Below are 13,258 nucleotides of genomic sequence, written 5' to 3'. Positions count from 1 at the left end.
GCCCAGAGTTGGAGAAATATACTGTCCCGTTTAACAAACATTTATTTTGGCATTGCCCTAATACAAAACCAAACAACCCTGTCGATGTTGTTCCGCTTAAGCGATTTCCGTATACCGAGCGCCTGCTGTATAGTTGGAAGTAGTCTCAAGATGGCAACATGGACACTCCTGTCCTCGACGAGAGCTTGTTCTACCTGCAACAGTGATGTCGCGAACCGCAACTTCTTTGACCGACTGCTTGAGTTTTGCTTTCTATGTAGTGTTTTTGACTCCAGGTATAATTCCAGTGTTTGTATATTGCTCTAAATATACGGCTTTCTGTATTGGGCTGTGTTATAGCACAACATAATATACAATGTAATATTCAATAGGAGGCGCTAGAAGAGCAAACCAACTTCTTCCTTAATTTCCTGAAAGAAATGTCGCCACATCCAACATTCAATCACAAATTTTGTCACCGGCGCATTTAGGTTTCACGTGTGCACTGCGTCTATTGTTTTATTCGCTAATTATATAATAAAATATTTTACTCGCTGGAAAGTGACGGTCACAAAGTGCAAAAACGGAGCATGAGCTCAGGGTTCGGAGTGCTTCACGGCCAGATGGAACCTGTAACCCCTGGTATGGCCGGCACCAAGTGAGGCCTAACTAGACCAAGTGAAGCCTAACTAGACCCACCGCCCTATACGGACGGCAAGTGCGTCTCGCAGTTGCTCGCGGCGCTGCAGTTGCATTTGTAGTCTGCGCCTTCTGCACAGCCGTACGCGTGGATAAAGTCCGGCATAGTCCGGGACATGTCCCTGCAATGGTTGGCGTCGTCTGGGTCCCCGCATCCGGAAGCGCAAAGCACCAGGTATAGCAGTTTTCGAAGAGAGCGAGCGTCCAGGCGCCGGGACGTCACAGAGTCCTTGTCAGTCATTGCCATGGCCGTGGCCACTGCCCAGCGGCCTCCCATCAAGGACTCGATAGCGTCTGCAAACGCACGCCAAGTGACCTTACTTGCAAGCAGTATGGGGGCTTTGGTGGGTTCTAAGCGTTGGCGCACACGTAAGGGCACGATATATAACGCTTAGAACATTGTGACAAGGAGGGCATGACTGCAGCGTATGTTATTATGACAGCTGGGCCGGGTACCTTACGAAGTTATAATTTTCTGCTGTTAGTATTGAAATCTTAGGCAGTTTCCGTGTTGATCTCCTCATTGTTGCCATGGCCAACACTTGCGCAGGAAAATCGAACCCTAAATTTAAACCGCAGTTCCCTTGCCGTGCGAAGCAGCTTTTTTTTTTTTTGCCGTGGCGCCTCACTGTAGAAGACGGAGTCAACAGAATGCAGCAGGAACCCGCCGCGGTAACGACTACAGTGTTGTGCTGCTGAGCTCTAAGTCCCTGGTTCGGTCCCAGCCATGGCGGCTTCATTTCGATGGTCCGTATCTCTCTCCCTCTCTTTCACTGGGCTTAGCTGCTGCGCGCGCTTGCCGCCCTTGGTGGCCGCTGCTGCTTCCTCAGCCTCTCGTTGCGCAGGACGTTGGGGGCATGCGGCGTTGCCACCTGGCTCGTGCAGAATGTACCGCTATGGTAACTGCTCGCAGTGCAAGACTCTGAGGGCCGCTGAGCGACATTGAATTGGGCATTAATGCTTTCGCATTCACAACTCATCAGAAGTGCTCAGGTGTCCTCAGGTTTTGCTTAAAGGGACACTAAAGGGAAAAATGATTTCTTCTGCATCAGTAAAGCACCGTTCTACAATACCAAAAACACCACTCTTACAACGATAAGACGTTTGGTAAGCCAGAAAAAGCGCAAAAACGAAATACTGGTGGCGACGCCTACTTAAGTTCCCGCACCTGGGGGCAGTGACGTCTTGGATTTTGATGGCATCTTCTAGGGCCTACCAATTATATATAGCGGTACAGATTGACTACATTGTGTTCTAAAGCAACCAAGTATTAAACATGGCAAGTTTCGGGAAGCTTTATTCAGCCAACGCGGCCCAAATGCGAAAACATACTTTGGAATCCCTGACGTCACGCTGACGTACAGGCACTGGGGTTTCGGCGTGAAATTCAAATACTGATACTTGGAACTTCATTTTCTCATCTAATAATCAAACTGTCTTTTTGAAATGACTGCCTGCAGGGTTCTCAAACAATGCTGCATTAGTCTATACTTATTTATCGTTTCGCTTTAGTGTCCCTTTAACTGATTGGCTGACCAGAGGGGAGGAGCAGGCAGAAGTGCAGAGGGTTTGGATGGGGGCGAGCTAGCGCAGTGAAAGCAAAAAAAAACCGGATGAGAAGGGCGGCGCCGGCGTCTGTGACTGATCCGATCCGCTTGCATAGTTGGCGGTGGCTGGTCGAAAATCGCCGCGACGTGGAACGGAAGGTTAAAGATGCTGCTATAACAGATGATCAGTGAAGGGTTGGCAGAGTGACGTTGTCTACGTGCCGGAAGGGTTCGACAACGTTATACTGCCACGCGAAAATATTTGTGGCACGCAAATACATTCTGCCTGGCAGCGCCGAGTGTAGCGCATGCCACAGGGATCGGCGGATAGCCATCTTCTGTTCCTTTTGGAATGAAGCAGGCCCTGGCTATCCGAAAAAAAAGTCAATTTTGTGTGGCATAATTATGTCTATTTCTTGCGTACACGTCCCGTTGACGAGGTGAATTCTCGCAGTTTTCGGGACGGCGTGCTACAGAAATGAGAGATGGAATGGCGAGAAAAATGTTTGACCAATCGCGGGGTGCTGATTGCAGCAATGGAATAGAAACGATTTAGAAGAGCTTGATGTTATAATGCCGACTGTGGTTCTCTTCTGCATTTGTTTATGGATTCTATACAGTGTCGCTCTGCGGACACGGCAAGTACCATGATGCAATGCTTCCAATCTGCTTGCAGCCAGTGATACTTATGAAAGAAGCAGTAGGCTCACCTTCATCGAGGCTCTTGTTGAGGCTTTTCCTGAACGACTGGCCAAAGCAGGACAGCACGTAGTCAGGCATGCTAGTAATTCCGACAGCACGTTTTGAAGCTGCCGGGACCCCAGCGTCTTGGTACGTGGCCGCCCTCTCGTAGATCGCCCTCAGGATCAGGTAGCGAAGCGCGAACATGCCAACGTCAACCTCGGGGACCTGAAGGGACAGGAAGCCTCTGGAGGCGACCAAGGCAGGCGGTATGGCAAACTTTGCCTCGCGCCTTTCGCCGTAACCGAGTCGGCCTAGGACCAAGGCATCGCTCTCGACGAAGACTTCCTCTCTGTCGGCAGTGCCGACCCGCGCTGCTATCACGGCCGCCATGTTGGGCAGGAACGTATCATTCATCGCCGCCGGAAGCGGCTCTGTAGACGTGGCAAGGACGTTGCTGGGTTCCCCTGGGTACGAATGGAGAGCCTCGTACTATGTGCGAACGCTTACACTGTCGACTTCAGCATTTCAAAGGGAGCACAGACTATGGCAGACCGATAAACGTTTCTGGCAGCGAAACCAAGGCTAGAGCCGAGATAAGAGGAAGTAAAAGGGGAAAACATTCCTGTTCGTCCGCGTTTGTTTGTTTTCCCTAAGCGCTTGTCTAAGTTACTTGTTCTTATCACTTTGCTAGTTAGTCGTTTGCCATTAGTCTACGATAGGAACCAACTAGCCTGGCAACAAGTTATGATTCAGACGGACGTCTTTAGGGAGGTAGGGTGAAGGATCGTGCGGATTAATTTTCACACTCTGAGGGTAGTTGAAGATGCGCGTGAACCGAAGTATTGCACTTACAGAAATACCGCCACTACGGCCTGGATTTTCACCTCCAACCCCGTCCTCAGCAACGGCACGCAAGTGCCTCTGCACTATTACGTCGGGTTTCATCTGTGACAGAAACTTGGCGAGATACTTTGTTTTCGATTTAATAGGGACAGCGAGGCGCAAGGAGAGATTGAATACAGACTGTTAAGGTCAGCTCTTTTAGGAGGTTTAGGTGATTCAGTCACTGAGAAGTTGGGCCTATAAAGGAGCGCGCTTCTACATTTCCAATCACCTGCTACCATGGGGTAAACGCTATGCCTGTTCCGAAGGTGCATGTGCGGAAATGCTGCGTGTGGTCGGGTAATCTCGGTGGTCATGCGCTGCCACGCGTTACCGTGTGCTGCCATTCAAAGTTTCACAAAAAAAAGGGCGCCACAGCCCGTAAGAAGTTCGAAAGGTAGCAACGTGAACAGTTAAAATTTGTCACTGTTGTAAGATCGAAAAAATTTGCAGTATTGTTTTCTTTTCGTGTTAAGATTGTACATAGATTTCTCTTTTGCAAAGAACGTCCGACAACTCTAGAATCACAAAAGTTACATTATCTGTCACCTGAAGGCAGTATGTTATCCTACGGTTGTTGTGCCGGTGCTGTCCTACGTTTAGGCTATTTTCTAGTTTACGAAGGCTCCGTCTCACGACCAACGTGCCGTGGTGAACTGTGGAAGCGGTTAGATTAGTATTAGTCGTTACGAGTTGACGAATGGCGTGCCCAAGCAAGTTAATCATTTCAGAAATAAATTATTAACGTATAAATATGATAAATTTTCACTTTTACAGGTATGTCTAAGCCATTAACAACTAAGTAAATAAAAGTTTCTCTATGCAGGCAAAAACGACATCTGAGGGCACCTAAGCACTTAATGTTCTCTCTCGGCAGCTCTCTCCCTTTCCTCACACTCACGAGCAGCAGTTTTTTTCTCCTGAATAGCCTCATGAGCTTCCTGGGCGTCCTCGGTTGTCATGTTCCTCTGACCCTCGATAAGCGCCAGGATGCGTTGTTTCCGCTTTGCGGGACCAACTGACAAGTAGTCCAAGTTTTGCGCCGCGAGTAATGTACCACAGCGGTACGTGCTGCCAAAGCAAAGCAAAGCCAAGCCAAGCCAAGCCAAGCCAGCCAGCCAGCCAGCCAGCCAGCCAGCCAGCCAGCCAGCCAGCCAGCCAGCAAGCAAGCAAGCAAGCAAGCCCAGTGGGTATGAGAGAGAGAGAGGATAGAGATGCGGACTGCGCGCGAGCTTCCGGGGTCGAGACGGCGGCACCAGCACGCACGTGACTACCTCGCCGACGGCAACCCGTCTGACCCCGCGCCGTCGCGTAGCCATGTCGGCTCCGCCGACGTGCACCGGTGACGTGGCATCGCGGCGATGCCCTCTCCCCTCACGCAACACGCTTTCGCCCAATCTGCTTCGTCGAGGCGCATTCGTGACGGGGCGTCGCGCGTAAATGGGAATTTAGGTGCCGTTTCGCTGCTACAGACGACGGCTTTCTCGCTCAATCCGCCCGTTTGAAGCTTTCGCGTCAAAAAGAAGAAAAAAAAACTTGCCCTCCTTCTTCAGCCCACCGACGCACAAAAAGCAATTTCTTGTGAGGTGAAAACAGAAATTCCGTTTCTTGGCATGACCAGTCATGGACCTGCCGCGGTTGCTTACTGGCTTCGGCGTTATGCTGCTACGCACGAGGTCGCGGGAATAAATCCTGGCCACGGCGGCGGCTTTTCGGTGGGGTCTAAATGCAAAAACGCCTCTGAAGCGCACACTCAGTGCACGTTAAAGAACTCCTGGTAGTCCAAATTCATACGGAGTCCCCCACTACGGCGTGCGTCATAAAGAAATCGTGGTTTTAGCACACGAAACCCCGAATTAATTTTTTTTAGTTTCTTGTTATGACTAAAGACGGGAGGTTTTCTAGTCCCTACGTGCAGCTCCGCCCTAAATGTCATCGTCCACCTGCGTAATTATGAGTCAGATAACAAAGATTCCTTTCTTCCAGGGCCTTTGAGCGCGTTTCCTTTTCCTTTGTATCCATTAAGTCATCCTAAGAGAACACTGCCTGCATGGTTATATGAACGAGCGTTCTAAGTACCGCCCACCTCGGATGGTTTCCGTGAATTTCAGTCAGAATATTATCCAATCTCATCCGGTACCATACCTCGATGTCACGCCTATCATTCCCCATTCCAACTCCCAAACATGCACTACAGAGTGGATAGTCCAGCGTACCGATGATATTAAGCCATGTACGGCTTAGAAACGTCGACTCGAGGTAGACGCCAAAGTTGACGACGTTGTCCCTCAGTACAACCTCCATGGTCTCGTTGAACGCTTTCACGAACCTTGCCGTCGAACTGCTTTGCAAGAAGCTGCTGGCCAACCAGGCAGGGAAGAGATTTCGGAACTGCCACGCCGTCTGGCGAAGACACCACCTGACTCCCATGAACGGCTGGTCGAAGCTCACATAGTGGGCGTAGTACGAAAGCTTCATTACCTGTCGAAAACGAAGCGAAACATGTACGCGCATTTGAGAAAAACGAGGGCGATACAGAATTAAAAAAAGAATTCTCCAGTAAGGCTGGCATGTTGCGACAACATAAATTTGGCTTTGTTAACAAATGGTTGCGCTGAAAAGCTTGCACCGAGAATAAAACCAACTCAATGGAAACGAAGAGCGGGTCGAATTTGCAGAGTGATTGGTACGTAACAGCTGTTTGGCCATTATGGGCTGCCTTCGGTAATACGCATGCCCCACACCACAATTGGCTGACAGACACTCTTATGCAAAACCATAGTGCGAGAACTTTCTTGGATATGGGCTCTGGAATCATATATCCCTAAATTTTTTTTTTCCGACGGTGCTGTTCATAAGAACGAACACCAGCCAATACGGACGTTGGACGTATTAGTCATAGCGTTTGGCAAATCAGCACAGATCAGTCACGAAGGAAAAGATCTGTGCATTGGGCCTCGGATTTTTAATGCACTCATGAAGAACGGAAATAGAAACACAAATACAGGCAGTATAGCATGAACACTTTTACAGACTCCATAATTCATCTCTACAGAGCTGCTCACATAATTTGCCATTTGCTTCGCGGTAACAGTCTCTCGGATCGATGACCAGAAACCCTGTTCTATTAAAATTGTTCAGAGCAAGTATAAACCAATTGGGACGTTGGACAAGTTGCAACAATGGGGATCAGCCAGTAGCAAGCAGCTGTTACGGAACAAATAATACCTTTGGGAATTCGGCCCCTTGAAGTAAATAATGTCAACAGAGAGGCTCTGAAAGGCAAACGTGCTGACAGACATGTGTTTTGCATCATAGGCTCCTCTAAACGAAAGTACTACCGGTCATTCCAATTTGAGGCTAATAAAGGGCTGTGTGCTTTTCAATGCTAAAGCCGCCTCTGATTATGAGGCGTTTGAAATTCCTTTCTTTTATCGTAGCAAGATGGTGAGCCACGCGAGTCCGTAGATGCTCACCGTACGCATATTTCGAAGCGCAGTCAACGGATGCGGTGAAAAGGAAGTGGTTACGTAGGTGTAAACAGAAAGCGCTTCTCGTTGGTGCATTTTATAAAATATATGTGATTTTTTTTGATGGACTAAAGTATTCGCATTTGAGGATTTTCACATTAAAGGTATTTTGCTTCCGAATGTGACAACCGCGTCAAAGTGAATCCAACAACATGGTTTTTTATACTATAGGATTAGAATTGAGCTTACCTTTGACAGTGCACTGAGAAGACCGTACAATCCGATCACTGGAAGCTGTTCCTCATGGAATACCTGTAAGGTTTCCTTGATGAAAGTAACACCACGCAGTGCAATAGTGGTTCCATTTGTTACGTTTCCCAGCGCAGTTGGGCGGTCCGTGTTGAAAGCGCTAATCCAGTTGACTTGCGGAAATAAATCGACTAGTTCCTTAACGGTGAGCGTTCTAAACACGCTGCTTTCGCTGGAGTCATGAATCAGGCTATCGACTTTGTGATCCAGGTCTAGCGTTTTTTGTACGGGGTCGCTGATGTTGACGTCAAGATCAATGACGGTATCAACTAGATACTGCCTCAGTCCTGGCTTGTACACGAAGGTCTTCACAAGCGGCGAACCAATGTCAAAGTGCACTTCGCCCTTCAGGAGCCTGACGTCGACGAACGCTGAGAGTCCAGTCCTCAGGCTCATGCTCACGGTAAGTTCAAAAAGCCTCTCAGCCGACGCCACCGCGATCCACGACATTTGCTCAATACCCAGAGCTGCCATGACGTCAATGACGTTTCCTCCGGAGTTGCGGCCCGTGAACATCCAGTAGCAGCTGGCATGGAACATCGCCATCTGGTGAATCGAAGGGCCGTACGGCGCTGGCTTGCCTTCGCGGATGTCGAAAGACACGTTCAATAGCGTGTCGTGGACGAGGCCGTTAAACAGATTCGTTGTGCGCGAGATGTAGCTGCCATCGCCACCTAGCAATGGTCGCCAGCGACCGCACGCGTACTGGTGGAAGTCGCCGCAGGGGTCGGCGTCGAGGTCGATGCCTCTTTGTACCTCCCGGATCGCTTCGTGGCACGAGTCATTTGCTCCCAGACCGGTGCAGAGTTGGCTGAGGTCAGCCAACGGGCCCGCGGAAGGGGAGGCTTTGCCGTATCGTTTCGCACGTACTTGCAGTGCCAGAACGAACGCCAGGCCCAAAGTGAACACGACGGCTAGAATGGCGAAGAGGATGGAGAACATAATTGCGAATGACTTTTCGTGGAGGCGCGTGTTCCTGTCTTGTTCCTTTCCTGAAATGAATGAGACAGACCACGCATGGTGAATCATAAGTTCTATAACGCTTTGGTGCATGGCTACCAGAGACAATTTATTTTCAATGATTAATGACACAGTGGATATACCAGAATCACGGTAAGAATATGTTCTCTCAAATTCTAGACCTGATATCACGCCCAACTTAGCAAAATAACGAGAAGTTTGATCCACTTATGCGGATGGAGACAACGTCCTCAGTGTGACAAAGATAACTATTTCAAGAGCATCACAAAAAGAAGATGCATTGTGCCTACAAATACCGTGAAAAATAATGGTTTCAAGCACTGAAATCTCTGGTGCCGTTTGCAGCTGCAAAGAGAGACCGCTGCATTCATATCGTAGATATGAATGCAGCGGTCTCTCTGAGCACTGACGCTGACGCTGACATGAGTACTGACGCTGGGTCTGCTTCTACTCTATCAGAGGCAGCTATAGTTTCCTCCCATAAAATAATGTGAGCACTGACGCTGTCGCTGACATCAGCACTGACGCTGGGTCTGCTTCTACTCTATCAGAGGTAGCTACAGTTTCCTCCCATAAAATAATGTTACCGGATCTATATACACTTCATCTTATTTGTGTCTGACCAGGACCAGGTTTAGTGAGATCAAAATTATAACCGTGCTATATAATGAACATCAAGAAAGCTCTTTTATCTGTCTATAAAATATATTAAGTTAAGTTTCTCACTGCATCATGCGAACATTCTAAAGAAAGGTCAATAAGTGCAGTGTCTAAACGATGCATATCATCCGTCGAATCTTGAAAAAGTGCTTGAAAGTGCAATCAGCGTTCACCTATTGTTAACCAGCCTCTATGTCAAGGCATACCACAGGGGTCGTCGTGAGGTGGTTTGAATTGATTGTATACAGTGGGCGAAGAACGGAAGCCTCACAACCTGGGCGAAATGTTGGCTCAGGGCAGAGGGTTCTCTATTTTCCCAACTGCGGGTCAGTGGACGAGCACGGACTACTTACGTTCTTCATATTTCTTCTTCATTTCCATCCAGGTCGCGTTGTTGGCCTTTCGATGGCGCTCACCGGCGTACTTCTCTCGACCAAAATTGCGCACCGTCTTGATGTTCGCCCCGGGCCAAGACTTGGCGCTGGTCATCGATTCCGAACTAGAGACCGGCGAAATTGCGCAGATGGGCATAAGCGTCAAGACATTACCCGTGCGACGTGCGCCTATGCCTTCGCACATCCTGTCGATGTCGCTGGACGAAGCAACGAGCCCTGCGGCTCCTCGCGACGAAGACGTGCTTCTGGCTTGCTGACCGCAGTCGGTTCTTGGTGGGCTAGGTGCCATAGGCGCGTGGCCCGCTGGACTTTCGGTCATGGTAGAAGGCTGATATGCGGCAGATGGGGCACGTTTGCTTACTCTGACCGGAACGGTTGCTCTTCTTTTCGTCGTCTTCGAGCCCGAGAGCTCCAGGCATGCTACATCAAATGGTGCTCGTGTTGCCAGGAGCCACAGCGGAAGGAGAGAAAACCGAGAGGCTCTACCCAGTCCACGCGCTAGGAAAGAAAAGTGTGGAAGCAGTGCCGTAGCAGTTTTCGCTGCAGGGGCCATGCTGTCGGGCGACACTCGTGTTTTTTTTTTGTGGCGGTGTTCGTTCATGTGTGTGATGATTCGTGTTCTGATCTCGTTCCAAGAAAGAGGCGTCGTAGGCTTGCGTTAGCCTCCGTGCTTTTTTTTTTGCCGCCTCTTTAGCTAGATCGTGCTTTCGCGGATGTTGTTATGGCCGGGTGGGACACGAAGATGCAAAAAGCGCGAAACGAGCGTGCATGATCGCTGTACGCCGCGTTCCGCACCACGGACCAAGTACGATTTGGGATTATTGCTGCCGTCGTCAGTGGATTCGTGCTAACGTGCCATCATAGAATGAAACCCATGTGCTTCAGAACGTACAATATATGCATTGCGATTCAGTGACTATTGTAGAGTGTTCTTGCTTCTGACAGCTCACGATGCATCTTGTGGCAAGCTATACAGCCGTGCGGAAGGATTAGAAAGAAGCAGAGAGAGTGAGGTATTGATTGGCTCCTGCTCGGATGCTGCTCTGCCGCCCGGATTGGCTGCTGTGAGGGACTATAATAGGACTATCAGGAATAAATAGACTAAGCCTGCTTAGCGCAGACATCCGTGCGTCTGACGGGCTCAGCGAAGCGAGTGTTGGTGGGTGCGGTGTTAGAGTGAACAAGGCTCGACAGAAGAACGCACACCTGCACGCACATCAAACAGCTGGCGACCGCAAGTAGCGAGCCCGGTCAACTCGCTAGACGCACGCATGCGCGCGTACTATTGGGCACCACGCGGTGGCTACCACGGAATTTCGTTTCCGCGAAGCTTCACTTAACGTGAGAAGAACACACCTCAAGACGCCGCCAGACAACTAAACATGTTCTCTTCTGCTGTCCTCTTGGTCGGCGCGCTGTGGCTCGTCATATCGCCGTTGTAAGGAGCAGCCCAAAAGTTGCCCAATATGGAAAACGATGCCCCAAGCCGCTAGTGACATAGGTGTTTGTTCTCGTGAACTGCAGATGGGCCAGCCATAAGTCGATGTGTCGTGATGTGTGTACGTAAAGTGGCACGCTGGCCACTGCCTGCGTACTCTTGCAGTACAGCGAGAATGCAAATTTATTTCACAAAATGCGCCAAAGGTAGCGGGGACCAGCCTCGTGGTCCAATTTGCGGGGTTCACTATGAACTCCTTTTAAAGCTATATCACATTTCTCGGACGGCATGACTCTGGCAGCGGTATCCGTTGCCGTAGGATACGTTGATCGGATCGCTGCGGCGCGGGAAGGTCCGCGCAGCCCGGTGTAGTTGCACGCCGACAATATACCCCGACAAAATGGCGGAGTAAAGCCAACTTACCGCGTCACGGGCCTTCAAAAAATGTGACGTCACGATCTCTCAGTTTTTTTTTTACTTGTATGTAAATAGCAGATAAGGATAGCTTTGAACGGACTTTCGTTTTCTACCGAAGAACGATGACCGCTATCACCCATTAACTGCGGAAAATGTCATCGTTTGGAGGGTGAGGCCTCGATTTTTGAGACCTTCGCTTCGTCGACGCAGGTACATCATGGCGGAAGTTTCGGTCAGGACTAAGCCTGAATACGGACGCAGAACCGGATTGAGGGTCCACCTGCAAATGGTGGGCCTCCATCTCAAGAAATCACCCGATTACGACTATGCGTTTCGTGGATACCAGCACCGAGCCTTACTTACCTCTGTGTCCGATACAATCAAGCATTTGTATACTTCATAAATTACTTGAATAAATTAAAATGAAAATTTAATATTTATAAATTTTGTTACTTGGTTGCTAGGGCAGAACAGGTAAAATCTATCCCTTGTAACACGGTGAAACGGAGCTATAGAAAAGGGTGTAAGCTACTGTGAGGTGATTTCTAGCTGCTTTTATTCTCATCCTATTTCTGGTGCTATTGTTTTAACGATTCACATATGTCATTGTGATGGTTCTTTCACTGATAGTGGTAATGATCAAGGGAATAGAGTTTCGTTTGGTACGTGCGAACTGGAAGTCCTTCCTTATGCATTCTCCTATAAATGTGTTCTTCATATGTCAAATGATTATGGTTATGCTTTGTTCGCACCTAGATAGGCATCTGTCATTCGAAGCCCGCCCCAATGATGTGCGGCGGATTTGTAGAAAACAAAAAAATGCTCTGTACTTGTGCATGCACTTGTAGGTTCATGAATCTGAGATAATACTGAAAACCATGTCAGATGTTCGAGCGTTGTCAGGCTACAGAAAGTGTTCGTTATGACCTTGTGTTTTTGTGAAAGGAGCCGTAGCCATGCGTAAACTTTGTGTTTATTCCTTGAAGTTTATGTTCAGCAGTGTAATCAACCCATAGGTTTTATGAGAGTTGGAAGTGGCGTGCAAAGGAAGCTTTAGCGTAGGCGCATTTCTTGCTCTGTCAACAGGGTTCCTTGTAGTCATACGAGTACAAAAAACTATTCAATTGCTTTACACGTAACCCATAAACAGCCTCACCAGCGGTCGGCGCCCTTCGAGTGGATCTCGGGGCCATACAGATCAACTGCATGATCCACGGATTGCGATGACTCCCCATCCTGCGTCGCCGTCAGGCTTACCCACCATTCCATACGTCCATATGAAGCGCTCGCGGCAGCGTCAGTACCAAATCTGCAAAAACACGAACCAACGTGGCAATGCTTACGACATATTCATAAACATGACCAATGCGCCAACTGAAGTGACATGAATACTGCATTTATTGCGTGGCTCCTTCTCCGCGAAAGCGGAACAAGTGAAAACGCTTGCAAGAACTACAGAATAGAACACACGTATGTAGGCAGTTTGTAAGAAGAATGAGTATTTCCGTATTGTCACGTTGCAATGAGTCCGAAGAAAAAGTATGTGGCGTTGCGGTCCTTACCGTATGCCGTATGGCTCCTTCTCCGCGAAAGCGGAACAAGTGAAAACGCTTGCAAGAACTACAGAATAGAACACACGTATGTAGGCAGTTTGTAAGAAGAATGAGTATTTCCGTATTGTCACGTTGCAATGAGTCCGAAGAAAAAGTATGTGGCGTTGCGGTCCTTACCGTATGCCGGGCACAGCCGGACTGGCCGCAGGGAAGAACTGAGCACCGAGTCGGATGGCGCGATAAC

At 48.9% G+C, this 13,258-nt stretch overlaps 1 protein-coding gene across 4 annotated transcripts in view; it reads right to left on the bottom strand.

Annotated features, from left to right (window-relative positions):
• Nucleotides 1–13,258, bottom strand: part of LOC139051068 (uncharacterized) — a 38,524-nt gene extending 25,266 nt beyond the window's left edge. The window contains exons 1-5 of one of the 4 annotated variants that reach the window (XM_070528136.1): nucleotides 13,192–13,258; nucleotides 12,618–12,770; nucleotides 7,511–8,562; nucleotides 6,008–6,272; nucleotides 2,936–3,373 (exon numbers count right to left, since the gene is read on the bottom strand). In XM_070528136.1, the coding sequence (XP_070384237.1) occupies nucleotides 2,936–3,373; nucleotides 6,008–6,272; nucleotides 7,511–8,562; nucleotides 12,618–12,696 (1,834 nt within the window). In that variant the 5' untranslated portion in view covers nucleotides 12,697–12,770; nucleotides 13,192–13,258. Of the gene's footprint in view, nucleotides 1–2,935; nucleotides 3,374–6,007; nucleotides 6,273–7,510; nucleotides 8,563–9,564; nucleotides 10,143–12,617; nucleotides 12,771–13,023; nucleotides 13,155–13,191 lie in introns of those variants that run through there. The other 3 variants (XM_070528137.1, XM_070528134.1, XM_070528135.1) reach the window with 3 other exon arrangements.

Source organism: Dermacentor albipictus, chromosome 10, assembly GCF_038994185.2.
Source record: "Dermacentor albipictus isolate Rhodes 1998 colony chromosome 10, USDA_Dalb.pri_finalv2, whole genome shotgun sequence".
In the NCBI taxonomy this organism is placed as follows: Eukaryota; Metazoa; Arthropoda; class Arachnida; order Ixodida; family Ixodidae; genus Dermacentor; species Dermacentor albipictus.
Note: the sequence above shows the minus strand (reverse complement) of the source record. Positions and strands in the feature narration are given on the sequence as shown.